The sequence below is a fragment of the Silurus aristotelis genome, assembly GCF_946808225.1.
Source record: "Silurus aristotelis genome assembly, chromosome: 24".
Lineage (NCBI taxonomy): Eukaryota > Metazoa > Chordata > Actinopteri > Siluriformes > Siluridae > Silurus > Silurus aristotelis.
The window spans coordinates 18,956,159-18,972,904 of NC_139597.1; the positions used below are offsets into that span (position 1 = coordinate 18,956,159).

At 42.3% G+C, this 16,746-nt stretch overlaps 2 protein-coding genes across 3 annotated transcripts in view; one reads left to right on the top strand and one right to left on the bottom strand.

The window, feature by feature from the left end:
* Positions 1-16,746, bottom strand: part of syn3 (synapsin III) — a 58,806-nt gene that overhangs the window by 20,348 nt on the left and 21,712 nt on the right. For both annotated transcript variants that reach the window (XM_083527871.1, XM_083527870.1), the window contains exons 4-6: positions 16,516-16,607; positions 13,300-13,456; positions 12,807-12,896 (exon numbers count right to left, since the gene is read on the bottom strand). In XM_083527871.1, coding sequence (XP_083383997.1) covers positions 12,807-12,896; positions 13,300-13,456; positions 16,516-16,607 — 339 coding nt within the window. The remainder of the gene's footprint in view (positions 1-12,806; positions 12,897-13,299; positions 13,457-16,515; positions 16,608-16,746) is intronic.
* On the top strand, positions 2,545-10,905 carry LOC310718845 (metalloproteinase inhibitor 3). Its single transcript, XM_083527912.1, has 5 exons — positions 2,545-2,821; positions 5,680-5,762; positions 6,726-6,837; positions 8,158-8,279; positions 8,823-10,905. Exons 1-5 carry the CDS (start codon positions 2,698-2,700, stop codon positions 9,018-9,020), a joined length of 639 nt encoding a protein of 212 aa, XP_083384038.1. The 5' UTR covers positions 2,545-2,697; the 3' UTR covers positions 9,021-10,905.

The following is a 16,746-nucleotide window of genomic DNA, read 5'->3' on the forward strand; positions in this document are numbered from 1 at the left end:
ATATATCTCCCTCTGGTCCATCAGCATGTCTCTATCATCTGTCCATATCCGTGCCAGTGATTGTTGTCAGAAGAAATCCTTCTAACCTATATGACATAACGCATAACCTGATCATGAGTAATCAGGCAAACAAGGGAGATTCCGAGGCCACGTCTATATTTAGTCTGTTCGAGATCCTCGTTTAGGTCCACCTCTGGTCCTCTGGGGCGCTGACGCATATACCCTTCTACCCCTTGACCTGAAACTATTTCCACTGCAGTGACTCACTAGAACTCATTATTCCTCCCTTAGGTCCTTTTTCCTACCCTTTTAGCCCCTTTTACTTCCCTCCTGCCCCCCCATTGTCCTTTATTCCCACACTTTATCCCAGAACCTTTGGCATCCCAGAAGATCAGACCATGTTTCACGAATCATTTGAGGACAAATTGGAATGCCGAAGACGGTCCATATAAAGTGCGACCATATCAGCATGTGCTGTGATGATGATGATGATGATGATGATGATGGTGCACAGTGTGTTCTGAGTCCTTTCTATCAGAGCCAGCATTATCTACAGGAGCTCTTCTGTGGGATGGGACCAGACGGGTTTGCCTTCTGTCCTCGTGCACATCAATAAGCCTCGAGTACCCATGCTCCTATGTCCATCCTTGGAGCACTTTTGCTAGGTAATAACCCCCCTGCTGTTTCGAAAACTGTTTATATCTGTCTATAAATCCATCCATTTAATTTTCAGACCATTTTAATACGTCCACTTTGTGCCGAAACCTTTAGCGGAAAATCCTGGATATCCGATTCCAATATGGAGTTCGACAGCATGATCCAGCAGATGTTCCATCAATTCCTGCACAATTTAGCTCATTCATTCCCATCGTAGGAACATAGGAGAAGGACAAAGGCTTCAGACGGAGCATCTCGGATCCGTCACTAGAAAAGGTTGTCGTCGATCTGCAAGGCTGCACTTGTTACATGTAGTTAGGCTTTTTTTTTACTCTTTAACCGATCCGTAGAACGAATCCGTTCCTAAAAAAAGGCCATTGATGTAACACGGGGCAACAGCCGACAAAGACGCAGCTCAAGAACCTCAGGTCAAAACCAAACCGCTCCGCTTGCGTTTTTTTTCTCCAGGACGGCACGGATTTAGTCTGTGGTTGGAAAACACCCTAATTAGCTTTATAGCTCGATCGTGTACAACAATGAGAACTTCCTGAGCACATGGCAACTCGGAAAAATAAACATCCAAGCAAATCTGATTGTTTGGTCCACAAATCAGGACACACTTTTTAGTAGGTGCTTTCTGAACATTCCACATTTAGTGCTCGTTTCCTGTTTAAAATAACCTCCACTCTTTTGGGAAGATGTTCTACAAAGATGTGTAAATAAAGGAGAGGTGAGGGGTGCAGTCAGCGTTCACATTTATCTCAATAGGGTTTAGAGGAGCTCATGGATTGTTCATGTCACGCTGGAACAGGTTCGGGTTCACATGAAGGTTTTAGAATTGTGTTACCTTTAACTTTGTAGAAGCAACAGATGGAAGAAGAACCACAGAAAGGTTGTGTCCCAATACTTTTGCAAGCTTCATCTTATTCTATCGTTTTTTCACAATAATCTGATGTAATATCTGTTGCTCAATTTCCTCTTTTTTTTTATATCTCTAGGATTCGTAATCGTAGCAGACGGAGGTTAAAAAACACGTTAATGGGCGTCGGAAAAAAGAAAAAGCCTGCATCACAGAGGAAACCCCTGCGTGATGCTGATAAACACGTCGGTTTTGAACGGAAACTGGAAAGGAATCTTCATCGCGCAGGAGGCCGCGGTCGCGTGCTCCTCGATGACTCGGCACGTCCGCGAAACGATACGCTACGTGACACGCTCGTGCAATTCACGCCGCCGCACAGAAGGTCACGAACGTTCTTCAAAAAGCGACATGTAGATACGGTACAGTAATCCGGGATCCTTATCGTATCGGAACATCTCCATGAAGATATGGGGTTGGAGTGGAAGATCTTGAACTGTAGAACATCTTCCTGGAATAGTGGAAGGTATCAGAACAGCATATTTATCCAGGCTGACTTACATTCGATCTCATTCCTTCAACTTAGCAGCTATAGGGTTAAGGGCCTCGCTCAGGTGAGGAGGCTTGAGGTGCACTTTCATCTCAACAGGGTTTAGAGCTCCTTAGAAGAAGATCTACTCAAACCCATATTTTCCTTGTGCACAGGATCTCTCTATCCAAAGGACATTCCAGAAGATCATGGATTTCTTGTAGCTCTTGTGATCTTTAATGTAGTTTTGACCATCTTGCGAGGTGCTCTGAGGTTTTCGGACCCCATTCCAAGCATATCTTCCAAACCTCTGAGGAAAAGGAATATTTTTTTGTTTTTTTTTGGAAAGGCAGTTAGTAATTGTGAAGTCAATTTGCAATACGTCATCCCAGTGCTTTGGTTAATTGGAATGGCATCATCGGTGCTCTGATTGGCTGACAGCTGCGACGCCCGTGGAGGCGGAGGGGCGTTCCACAGCTGCGCCAAACTATAACACGAGCGGCGCGCGCTCCTTTCTGCTCACACACACTTACACTCACACACACACACTCGGAGCACAGAGCGCTCGCTCACTCAGTCCGGATCCGAGACACACACACACAGAGAGAACATTTTATATTCGACGCGAATAAAAACCAAAACGCAGGTGAAGAAGATGAAGACCGCGTGCCAGCTGCTCAGCCTGCTGTTCGTGTTCACCAGCTTGCGCGTGGAGGAGCTGGATGCGTGCTCGTGCGCTCTCACGCACCCGCAAGACGCGTTCTGCAACTCCGATGTCGGTAAGACGCGTTTAGAGTTGCAGCTGCGTAGACGACTTTGTGCGCGCGCGCGTGCGTGCGCGCGCATCTGTGTGTGTGTGTGTGTGTGTGTGTGTATGTATGTATATATACATATATATATATATATATATATATATATATATATATATATATATATATATATATATATGTGCGTGTGTGTGTGTGTGTGTGTTTATATATATATATATATGTGTGTGTGTGTGTGTGTATGTGTGTGTGTGTGTGTTTATATATAAATATATATATGGCGTACACGCTATAGGGAGGCGCGCGCTCTGTAGTGCACTGGGATGTAATTTATTTATTTATTTATTTATTGCATTGCGCAACAAAGTGTAATAAACGTGATCGGATGAGATCGGATGAGATCTGATCACTGCGCACTCGGGAAAAGTTGGAGTGCAGTTGCGCCGGAGGGAGGGAGGGAGGGAGGGAAGAGTTAACGGTCGCCATGGCAACACGACCACGGCGCTGGCACAGAGAGGTTGTTCTCTCTCTCTCTCTCTCTCTCTCTCTCTCTCTCTCTCTCTCGTTCTCCCCCCTCTCTCTTCTTCTCCTCACCGTTTTCCTCCTTCCCTTTTTCATTTTCCATTTCTTCCCTCTCCTTCTCTCTCCTCAATCATTTTCTCTTCTTCTAAATCCCTCTCTCCTTCACCCTCTCTCTCCCCCTGCTTCTCTTCCTCTCTGTCTGTTTTTCTCTCTCTCCTTCTCAACCCTTCTCTCTCTCCCTCATTTTCTCTCTCTCTTCTCTTTCTCCCTCTGTCCTTCTGAGCAGGAAAGCAGGCTGATAAATCCACCAGCTCGTGCTTTCTGCACCCCCAGTCCAGATGTTTTCGCCCTGAAGAACACCTGGACTGTCCGGTGATCACCCAACGAGCAGATCACTGCACCAGCAGAACTGCTGAACAAACACCAAAGCAAACAGAAACCAGCACAGGAAGTCTAATGGTTTCCATTAAACCAGCACGTCCTGGTCTCCAGAGACTTTAGTTTGAGTTTAGTAGCGGTTGCCATGGTTACATTCTGATAGTGATGCGTGTGTCGAAACAGTAGATGGAAGTTTGAAGCAAACGCGGGATGCGACGTTCCACGTAAGGTGTCCACAAACTTTTGTTCGTGTTTCTTCTCTACATCTTCTCCAGCATCACTGCGCGTTCCTCCACCTCGCTGAGGAGCACTACAGCATCTGTACTTGATGTAAAGCAAAAAAAAAAACCTTGTCAAACGTTCGAGGAACAGACATTAGTTCTAGGAGTGTTTACGTTCACGCTCTGGATTCGTTATCTGATGAATTCGCTCCAGTGGTAGAAACATGCACGTGTGAACATCTGCTGAAAGGAACGGAGCCGAATATTCTTCGCGTGTTCATGGTGCTTCTGAAACGCTAGAAAAACACTTTAGCAGAAGATTGGTTATGATACAACATCAATTTGTTGTTCTTATAAATGCCGCTCTCTGAGATGATGTTCCTCTAGATTTCTGTGGAGATCTGTAGCACATTCGGGCCATCGGGGCTTTAGTAGAGGTGATGCGAGGCGAGGTGAGGTGAGAAGGTCTAAAGTTGCAGTCAGCATTCCAATTCTTCGCAAAAGGTGTTGGCTGTTTCAGATCTTCCATATCTGCATGGAGCATGGTCCTGCTGGAGCAGATCTTCTACTTCAGTAAAAACATTTTATGCTACAAAATCCAAAGCTCTCTGAAAAAATATAGAATAATTTTGGGTGTCCCAATACTATTGGTGGTTCAGTGTATTTTCACAGTTGAAGGATTCTGATCTACAAGGAGAACTTTAAGGGTCTCAGACGCAACGTAGAGAGACACGGAGAGACGTCAAGGTGGTGGAGGTGGTGGTGGGGGGGTTTTGTGTGGTTCAGACCGGAATGTACCAAATATGGAGAGTCTCTGGCAAGGAAGTTTGTGCAGGTTTGGAAGTGAAGAGTGGAACATTTTCAAGGTCAAGTTGGGGCGTTCCCCGCGAGTTCTTGTATGCAGGTTCATGTTTGAAATCTGGTGTCTGGGAAGATGTTCTGAACGGCGATAATATCACGCTATCACATCCTCGGTCTGGTTTTGTGTGCTAGAAGATTCTAGAACCTCCTTAGCAGGCAGGAGGAGGAGGAGTCAGACTTTTTTTTTTTTTTTTTTCTCGGATTAGCTCGTGGAATGCGAGCCTGAAGGAAATGTGGGAAGGAAATTCCTACAGGGGATTGAAAAGATAAACATCCCAGCCACTGCAAGCTTTCTCCATCACGCCCCTCCTCCGTCTCCGTCTGGTCGTGAGGAGCAGGTGAACTTCCTACGCTGTTTAAGAGCTTGGAGAATTCCAAAATCAGACGCCACAGGAAAGGTCTATTCATCTTCGCAAATGAGGCGTCGCATACGCACGCCGTTCCGCACCGTCACGCCGTTCCCAGACGCGCCGGAAAGCCGGCCAGACGTTTAGTCTGCGGTGCTTTTTTTGTTGTTGTTGTTGATATTCGGCTGATAAGACAAATAAATCAGATCGGTGTTGCGGCCTCGAGGATGTGGAATCCTTTTACACGGGCCAGGATTAGAGAGAGGGAGCTGAAGGAGGAGGAGGACGGTGGCGGTTCTGCGTCCGAGTGAGAGACATGTCCCAGACTGACGGGCGGAAATTCGATTATTATCACGTAAAGACTGTTTTTCAGGTCCCAGACTGTCCTCATATTTCAGACTTTATTATCTCCAGATTGCTAAGATTCAATCCTGTCCATATAGTTGCGTTCTTGAAGACGTGGATGCGAGGAAACTATCGAGACGTCTGCGAGACAATGATGTGATTTATCTCTTGATGTATTTGTTGTTTTTTTTCGCAGTGATTCGAGCCAAAGTGGTGGCGAAGAAGTTGCTGAAGGATGGACCGTTCGGCACCATGCGCTACACCGTCAAGCAGATGAAGGTGAGTCTCGTTCCTCTGATCAGGTGTCGCATCATCACATGATCACGTGTCCGAAGCAGAAATAAAACGGGATTTGATAAAAAAAAAAAAAGGAAAAGAAAAACGACTAGACGTCTGGGTCAGAGCGTCTCCATAACTGCAGCTCTTCTGCAGCTCAATACACAAGTCATAATGTTTGTCTGATGTATGTAAACCGTTATATATATGGTCAAATGTTTGTGGACGCCCGAGCATCAGAACATCCCATTTCACATTTCCCATTATAATAAGAGACACTTTTCTGAGATGATGTTCATGTGCAACCAGCATGGAAAATTCACAAACGATGGAGCTCGGCTTTTGCGTCTCGTAGTTCTAGGAAAGTTTTTCCAAGCTGCAGGTTTGTGGGAACAGTTTAAGGAAGAACCAAATCTGGTGTCCCAATACTTTTGTTTAGGAAGCCCATGTCCTGTACTACAGGTTATAGCTTTTGAATTATGATGGATGGGAAATTTTGCCAAAAATAAGTTGGACTGGTTTTTTGAGAATGCTGAATCTAAACAGGGATTTCCTGTTGCCTTGTGGACAAACCGATGACGTTCCTCCAACACAAACGATCGCTTCAACGAGCTCCAGGTTCACCTGACCTTAGCGCAGTAGAAGTTCCTGCACGCTCGTATTATACGTACATTACACATAATTACGGAGTGTTATTTCGGTAATTATACCTACTGTCGATCTGGCATAGACCCCCCCACCCACCCACCACACACACACACACACACACACACACACACACACACACACACACACCTGGTTCTCGTATCGTGCCTCATAGCGCATGACCTGAGAAGGCGTGCGTTTTTATAAATTGTTCTCCAGAAACGCCGGTTGCTGGTCGATTGTTGTTGTTGTTGTTGTGGGTCGAATTGATTTTCATGCACATTCTGATTTGTGTTTTCTTTTTTTTTCACTCTCTTATAGATGTACAAAGGATTCAACAAAATCCAGCACGTCCAGCACATCTACACGGACGCTTCGGAGAGCCTGTGCGGAGTCAGGTTCGACATCAACAAGTACCAGTACCTCATCACAGGTGAGTTCCAGTCAACATGAGCGATCTAGAAATCAGTTTTTTTCTTTCACAACAACAGCGCGACAGAAAAAAACAAACAAACAAAAAAACGTACAATCTTGTGGTCAGGCGTCCACAAACTTTTGGTTGTATAGTTTATATTGGAAATCCTGTACTTTTTGCCGCACGGCACGTTTAAAGTGTAAAAAAAAAAAGGCTCGGGACTAAGCAGCCATTTGCATGCTTTTCTAAACGAATACACACACACACACACACACACACACACACACACACACACCACCCCTACCCGTGTATCACATGCCTCGCGGTACAAAAACAAGGTTGTAAATGGCAGGCTTTTGTTTGCAAAGGCACAATCCCCCTGAACCAGATGCACACGGCAAACAATCCTCCATTACACACATGACCGAGGGGAAAAATGTCGGACCGCTGAAGAAAAATTGCAGCATGCGTTTAACAATTGGCAGGAAGTCAGGAACCGGACCGTGAGCGAGCGAGCGACGCTTCATTTGCTGAGAACAAACACTTTTTTTTTTTTTTCTTTCATTCCGTGTGGAATGGTGTGTGTGTGTGTGTGTGTGTGTGTGTGTGTGTATGATTCACACGGGTCCGTCTTGCATAAGCAGAAGACAAACACATAAGGTCTTGATGGTTGCTGATTGTCTGGAAAGAGTCACACACTCGCTACAGACTACACGGTTCACCTCTCAGTCTATTTCTCACACACACACACACACACACACACACACACACACACACACACACACACCCCATTAACTTTATGCAATTGGGGTCTTGCTTTTCCCCCCGCAGCCTAAAAAGCTCTCATAGATCCATGAGGAGTTTATTCACAGCGATAAGATCTCGTTCCAGACCAGCGTCTAAAATAATCCGTCAGTGAGGATAAGCTACCTCGGGCGCACGGTCACGGTTTCAGTCCGTCGGCGCCCCGTGAACTTGGCCGCTGCACCTGTTGCGCGGTCATAGGCGCTAAGCCCCGAACGGCACGCCGCTAAAATTAGCCGTTCGAGGACCTTCGGAGGATCGTGACCTCAATGTGCAATACCGTATGTCGACACAAGGTGGTGTCAAAAAAGTTTCGTTTACAAAAACGCACAGCGACACAGCGCTCCCGGCGTTCCCGTTCCTTCCGGAAGGGCGACGTGCGCAGGAGCCAAACGGAGGCTCCTTGTGACTGTGCACGCAGCCCAGTGCTGCCATCTGTTGGCGTGTTACAAAACTAGTCTTGATAATTTTTTCCGATTTTTTACCTCGTGTATATAATTGCATATCGCTAATAATTCTGCCTCTTCGTCGTAGGTCGCGTGTATGACGGAAAGGTTTACACGGGGCTCTGTAACTTCAACGAGAGGTGGGAAGCCCTGTCCCTGGCCCAGAAGAAAGGAATGAACCATCGCTACCAGCTGGGCTGCAACTGCAGGGTGAGTGCGTGGACACACACACACACACACACACACACACACACGCGTGCACTCGTGCACGTTTTATTTGTTTTCTCCTGAATAACCAGGAAAATCGTCAGTCGGTTAAATTATAGCGTAGACCGCGGAACCTGATGTATCCGCTCGGAGGAAACCGGTGGCTGGGGACAAGAGCCAACAAAAACAATTAACCCATTGGATTTAATTAGTGGTTCTATGCCAATAGTACACATACCAACTAAAGGGGGTGGGGTGGGTTATGGGCTGGTAACACACACACACACACACACACACACACACACAGAGTTTAATGTTGTATAACATTATAAAAAGCAGCAAACCGCTAATTACGATCCCTGTAGATCTTGAAATATCTCACTGTGACATTTTAGATGTGTGTCTATAAACAGCACTATTCATCTACACTCACACACACTCACACACACACACATACACACACCACAATTTAACTATGGGCAAAAGTATTGGGACGTCTCCAATACCCCATGTTGATTTCTCCTCGTTCTTGCTTCCTCTCTACAGATTAAGCCGTGCCACTATCTGCCCTGCTTCGTGACTTCGAAGAACGAGTGCCTGTGGACGGACATGCTGTCGCACTTCGGCTACCCCGGCTACCAGTCCCGGCACTACGCCTGCATCCAGCAGAAAGAGGGCTACTGTAGCTGGTACCGGGGCATGACCTCGCGCGACAAAACGAACATGAACACCACGGACCCTTGAAAAGACCCCTTTCTGAAAACCTATATATATATAAAAAAAAAAACAACCTACAAAAATATAGATTTTATTGTAACCCGTCACTGCCCCTCCAAAAACCATTGCCCCGCCCCTTCACATCACATGCTCTGCCCCCTCACCTGCCCCGCCCACCCTGCTCAAGGGTCCCCTTCCTTGTTTTCCGAATGTGTCGAACGACAATGTTATTGATGCCTGTGGTAGCACTTTAGAGGTGAACCGTGTTTGTAACCGTGACGTATCGCCGAGGCGGTCTCCACGGAGACGCCCGCCGCGACGCCCTCGACGGAGAGACGAGAAACAAGAAATGAAATCGGGGTAAAAAAAAAACAAAAACAAATCAAAACTAAAAAGCAGGTCTCGTCATAAATTGCCATAAATACGGTCGCGTTATTATTATTATTATTATTATTATTATTAGTTTCTGCCGATTTCTCGTCTCAGCCTTCAGTTCGCTTTGAGAATGCACTAAACGGTCGCTTAAAAAATATTCGGTCACACTTAATCGTAAAGCAATAAGTGCTACTGTGAAACGCGATCCGGTCCGGTTCCTGGGGATCCGTGTGCCTGCCGTCAGCATTTACGAAAGCAATACGAAAGCGGTCCTCGCATCGATTCGAGTGGTATTTTTATTTTTCGCTGATTTCGAACGTGACGAGGAAACTGTATAGACCCACAGTGTATACTGTATATCTATCTATCTATCTATCTATCTATCTATCTATCTATCTATCTATCTATCTATCTATCTATCTATCTATCTATCTATCTATCTATCGCCTGTCTCTGAGTTTTTGTGCTGTAGTTGTTCCGCTTTCCCGTAATATAATCTCCTGCGTTCGATGTTTTATTTGTTTGGAATAGTTGATGAATAATAATGATAACAGAGTTATAATGTATATTTTTTACAGATAATAATGGGAAAAAAAAGGGCCTAGCACACGTTTTCGGGGACGGGATGGAGGGAGGGTCGGTTCGAGTTTTTATTTCGGATCCTTTTTCTTTTATGGTATAAGCTAAAAAGTAAAAATCAATAAAAACGATGACCCGATTAAAACCTCTGTGGGGAAAATGCGTCTAAAACGATCTGAAAAATTCCTACACGTGTACAAAGATGGCGATAATGTGATATGATGGTACTTTAATGTTTCGGAACAAAAAAAAAATAGAATGGAAAGCGCTACCAGAGGTTTTAGTTCGGAAATGTGCAAAAGTATTGGGACACTTTTTTTTTTTTCGTCTGTTTTTTTTTCCCCTCTCGACACCGTTATCACTCGTGGCTGAAAGCGCACAATTTTACAGGACGATTCTCCCGAACCTGTACGAGTGCTGCTATAGAGCCACCCAAACCCAACACTTTTGGAATGAAAATGCACCCCCAGAGGTTATTATAACACCAAAATGGGACTCGATGTGAAACGGAATGTTCAAAAAGCACATCTTATGCTCGGGTGTCCGCAAACTTTTGCCAACAATGTATTTTGAAGCGTACAGATTTTTTTTTTTATATATTTACTGTATAATCTGACAGTACAATCTTCCGTTCATTCCTCTGTATGAGGTTACGATGTCTCGGGGTGGAGAAATAAATAAATAAGTCAACCGCTAATTGGAACGTCGGGAAAACCGTCCGAAATCATGTCGTATTTATGGATATAATCCGGCGAATGGGAAAAATCCCGAGGCATCTTAATCTCTGTCTTGCATTAGATCATATATGTGTTAGTGTGTATGTATGTATGTGTGTGTGTGTGTGTGTGTGTGTATACACTGATTTGTAAGGGGAAATGTCTTGTAGGAGCTTACAGAAGCGTAAAATGATTTTGAATTTCTCTTTTATATTTTTATAATAAAAAATGAATGAAAAGTGCATCTGTGATCATGTCCTGTATACAACAAGAACAACAAAATGTATGTTTAGAATTTATCGGACGCCTGCGTCAATTCGGGATATTATTATTATCTATTATTAATAAATTATTATTATTATTATTATTAGCGATCATGTCTTAATACACACAACAAATCTGTTCCTGTATTATTATTTTCCCTGCACATGAATGCGTTGCTCATGACCTCATCGCTTGGATACACGATAAATCTGTATATACTGATATCATTATTATTATTATAGCATTTCATAAAGACAAATCAGGATATATATAGAGCTAAATATTTTTGTCTATAGATAGTCTACAGCTCTACATCTTGTCTATAGATAAAGTTTACAGCTTTATATAGCATCTACAACTAGCCTATAGCTACATATATATCGCCTAGATACAGTTTATAGCTGCATACATCTATTGATGCAGTCTAGCAGTATATTTTGTTTATAGATTTTGTCTGTAGTTATTTTTTGTTTATAGATTTTGTCTGTAGTTATATTTTGTTTATAGATTTTGTCTGTAGTTATTTTGTTTATAGATTTTGTCTGTAGTTATATTTTGTTTATAGATTCAGTCTGTAGTTATATTTTGTTTATAGATTTTGTCTGTAGTTATTTTTTGTTTATAGATTTTGTCTGTAGTTATATTTTGTTTATAGATTTTGTCTGTAGTTATTTTGTTTATAGATTTTGTCTGTAGTTATATTTTGTTTATAGATTCCGTCTGTAGTTATATTTTGTTTATAGATTCCGTCTGTAGTTATATTTTGTTTATAGATTTTGTCTGTAGTTATATTTTGTTTATAGATTCCGTCTGTAGTTATATTTTGTTTAAAGATTCCGTCTGTAGTTATATTTTGTTTATAGATTTTGTCTGTAGTTATATTTTGTTTATAGATTCAGTCTGTAGTTATATTTTGTTCATAGATTTTGTCTGTAGTTATATTTTGTTTATAGATTCAGTCTGTAGTTATATTTTGTTCATAGATTTTGTCTGTAGTTATATTTTGTTTATAGATTCAGTCTGTAGTTATATTTTGTTTATAGATTCAGTCTGTAGTTATATTTTGTTTATAGATTCCGTCTGTAGTTATATTTTGTTTATAGATTCCGTCTGTAGTTATATTTTGTTTATAGATTTTGTCTGTAGTTATATTTTGTTTATAGATTTAGTCTGTAGTTATATTTTGTTTATAGATTTTGTCTGTAGTTATATTTTGTTTATAGATTCCGTCTGTAGTTATATTTTGTTTATAGATTCCGTCTGTAGTTATATTTTGTTTATAGATTTTGTCTGTAGTTATATTTTGTTTATAGATTTTGTCTGTAGTTATATTTTGTTTATAGATTCAGTCTGTAGTTATATTTTGTTTATAGATTCAGTCTGTAGTTATATTTTGTTTATAGATTCAGTCTGTAGTTATATTTTGTTTATAGATTTTGTCTGTAGTTATATTTTGTTTATAGATTCCGTCTGTAGTTATTTTGTTTATAGATTCAGTCTGTAGTTATTTTGTTTATAGATTCAGCCTGAAGTTGTATTTTGTCTATAAATACAGTCTATAGCTACATATAGTGTCTATAGATACAGTTTATAGCTAAATATTGTCTAGATACAGTCTATAACTATAAATTCTGTCTATAGATACGGTCTATAGCTATATACATTGGCTATGATAAGATATAGGTATATGTTTTGCCTATAGATATATAGTTTATGGCTCCATATGTTGTTTATAGTAACAGTCTATAGTTATATATTTTGTCTTTAGATACAGTCTATTGCTCCATTAGCCCTGTATCTGGTTTATATAATGATATTACATATCAAATGTAATAGAATTTATGAAAAAAAGAATCAGGAAACAGAAGTGGACACTCACCATCTGTGTGTGGTCGGGGAAGAATATTTGCTCGTTCAGGGGGAATTTCTCCGGACCCAAGTCATGGTAGAGTTTGATCATCTGAGCGAACTGCATGCAAAAACACACAGGCGATAAAAACACGTGTTATCAGGGGGGCCTTTATTGTGCGAAGCTTCCACAAAGCTACTAATCAGCTTTAGTTATATAATACGGATTATTGGAAATGTAGTTTATACGAATCAAAAAATCGAATAAAATTCAGTTTGAAGTTCAGTTTCGCCACTGACCAATAGATATATACCATTAATAGATATAATCCATACCAATATATACTAATATATATATATATATATATATATATATATATATATATATATATATATATATATATATATATATATATAGGAGATATATAGTTTATAGCTATATATCTGATTCATAGATGTAGTCTATAGTTATATATCATATGATACCCCACAGGCGTGTTACGGATTGAAGGTGTAACACTTACAACCCAGGGCTTGCTACAGAAGTTGTAGATGGAGTGCAGGGAGTTGATGCTCTGCACACTGCCATACTGCAGACCAATCACAAGGCTTCTGAAGTCTTCTCCCGGAGTCATGCTGTAGGCGTGCTGGCGAATCAGAATGAAATCTGGTTTGAAGGACCTGCAGCATAAACAAGGACACAGTAAATTTAAACAAGGTTATTATATCAGATTTACTGGCGAACGCTGAAGAACGTAAGTATGGGCTGAAGTGCATAAAGTAGAACTTGTTTATTCAAAAGAAAACCTTGTTGTGACCTTGACCCTGTCTGGGTTGATTCTAAAAGCGAGCCAGTTTATGCGCTGATTGCAACTCCAACATTGAACCACTTGTTCCTGAGATATCACAGTCCCGAGAATCTCAAGGTCATATTTACGGTAAAAAACAAAAAAATAAACTCAAAACTGTTCTGAAGTCTGGTACAGAGCTTCGGTCATCTTCTGAAGGTTTTGGAAATTTGCTGTAAATCTGATGCCATAGTTTCAGGGATTTCCATGCGGGATTTTTCTCATCCTAATTCTGCATTTGCATTCATTTTCTGCATGGTCATGTTCTGCATGGACATATTGCACTACGACACCCCTAGTGGTGGAGGTGAAAAACGCATGCGAAGCAATACCGCATGGAGAAATAAAGGTTCTTCCGTGGTTCTTTATGCAAATCGATGGGCTTTGATTGTCGTTTGATCACAAGATTTAAAAAGTATTGGGACACCTGACTTTTTTCAGAAATATGTGTGGTTCTTCTCCGAGTTGGTGCTTAAAAGTCAAAGGCACACAATTTTATGGAACGTCTTTGGATGCCGTATGGAATTTTCCCTTCGCCTGAACTAGGAGAGACGAAAAACCTGTTCCAGCATGACAATGCTCCTCAGCACAAAGAGAGCGCCGTGAAGATATGGGTTGGAGAGGAAGATCTTTAATGGCCTGCTATGGAGCTATAAACCCTGAACAAGCACAAAAATCTGAAGAGTGGAGGGAAATAGAACAGCAAACGGGGGTTAAATGTGGAATGGGGATGTTCAAAAAGCGCTCAGGTGTCCACAAAAATGTCACTAAAGGCATTCAACAGGAATATCTGTGCTCGCAATCCACAAAGCTGGCACAAAAGCGTAATCCCAAACACTTGGAGTAAAAATAAAGGTAAATTGGAGAACATGTGAGGCTCGGATGTTGTAGCCGCTCGAGCCGGTGGTAAACACGCAACCTATTTTGGGAGCAGGGTTGAACTCAGCGCTACATATCCACCTCACCAACCGGGTAGAAGAGTCCCAGAAGTATGCAGAGCTTAATTCCCAAGTGCTGGGATCTGCATTATCTCAAACACACACACACACACACACACACACGCGCGCGCACACACACACACACACACACACACACACACACACACACACACACACACTCGCCTGTCTTAATATCCCTGTCAAGACCTTTCACTATTCATGTTGCTAATGCTAATGCTAATGCTAGGCTGCTCCTAATTTTAGATCCTTACTCACCAGAATCGCTTTTAGAAACCCTTTTTTACTTAAACACATATTTCCTCAAGAGAATATTTTCAGCCGAGAGCTTGTCAGATGTTCCTATTCCAGTCATGACATTTACTCCACCAAGCTATAAAAATCTGCCCACACACACACACACACACACACACACACACACACACACACACATATATATATATATAACCACACATCTGGAGACCTCTGTTCTGCTCAAACATTGTCTTCTCTAAATTCCTCACACTTTCAAATGCCAACCCTTTTTTTTTTTTTTTTACCTCAACAGCTGCAGGTGGTGGAGAAAAATCTATTTTTAGAAAGCGTCATGAACGTCTTTGAGTTCCTTCAACATGCTGCAGTTGATTATATTGAGAAGGTGTCCTGGTTTCTGAGGTCGGATTGTCGCCTCTCTGAACCTTCTACAACCATGTTGGCTCCTCCCCTGGGGTACGGTTAATATTCACGATGATCATGAAGCTGTTTGGAATTTGGCCAGATGTTGAAAACGCTGTCTAAGGTTTATTGAACTCCAATTCCAGGTTCATTCTCCATTTGCTGTTTTGATAACGTTCTTCTGGGAAGATGTTCCACTAGATTTGTAGGGTGTGCTGGTGCGATGAAACCTGGGTGGGGTTTCGGTGTTTCGATAAGTCCCTATAGAAGGAGAAGGAGATCTTCCACTCCAACCCATGTCTGGGTCTGCTGGTATAATTGTGGTGACGGTTTGGTGAAGATATGACGTGTGGAAAAGGCAGTACTTTTGGCCATACGGTGTACCTAGAACTTCAAAGTTCAGTGTCAGTAACCAGAAGGTTGTTGGTTTCATCCCCTCACCACCATGCTACCACTTTGTTCCAGAAGCCAACGTTTAATGGTAGGACCTTGATCCATTGTTCTGTCACAAATGAATGCTTTTCACCAGGCGACTCTGCATTTCTCATTCTGCTGACCATTACAAAGATCTACTGCAGTTACATTGTCGCCAGGCACGTCTGGACAGAAGATACACGCTCCTCCGAGCTCCTCTCTCCTGAGTAAAAAGGCTGAAATAAGAAAAACAGAGGCCAGATGTTGTGACTGGAATAAATGGAAATGGAACGTGGTATGAAACGGGGTTAAGTGAGTGGTCGAGTCGTGGCATTCCCAACACGCTGACACGTGACCCTGCAAGCTGAGCTGTGAGCTGGGTGGAAAACAGAGCTGAAGGCATGCGAAAGACTCGATCTGCTCGCGTTTCAGGCCGCATTTCTGAAGAAGATATAGTTCACATGGAGTAGAACATCTCGCAACAGAGCTATCGAACACCTTTGGGATCAATGTGAACGCCGTCTGCACCCCAGATCTTCACCAGTACCTGAAACGCCTTTGTGGATTGTGAAAATCTCCACAATCACTCTCCAAAATCTTGTGGAACATTTTGAGTGGAGGTTCTTATATGAGCAAATGGGATGTTCGAAAAGCACACACACGCTTAGGTGTCCACAAACTTCCGCCCTGGTGAAGAACATGCACTGAGAAGCTTCTTGCTCTTCACAATAAACACAGCTAGGTTAGATGATTGAGATAAGCAATTATGAACTAAACTCTAGAATATGGTTGGCATCCAGATGTTGTAACCTCTGAGCTGGAATTAGAGCGCAAACTTTCCTCCAGATGTTTTTTCATGAGTTCTTACCTGACAACTTTGGTGCCACCTCGTGTGACCTGCATATCGACCACGCAGCCGGCGCTCACGGTGGACGACACGTTGATCTCGGAAAACTCGGCCTGTGGAACGAAAAAAAAACAAGAAGAAGAGTGTTAGTAAAGTGATGTATTGAGGTGAGGAGGTCTGGGGTGCGTGAAAAACCCATGTTTATATCAGGATTGAGGTCAGAGCTCTATAGCAGGCGTTTCACACAAGATC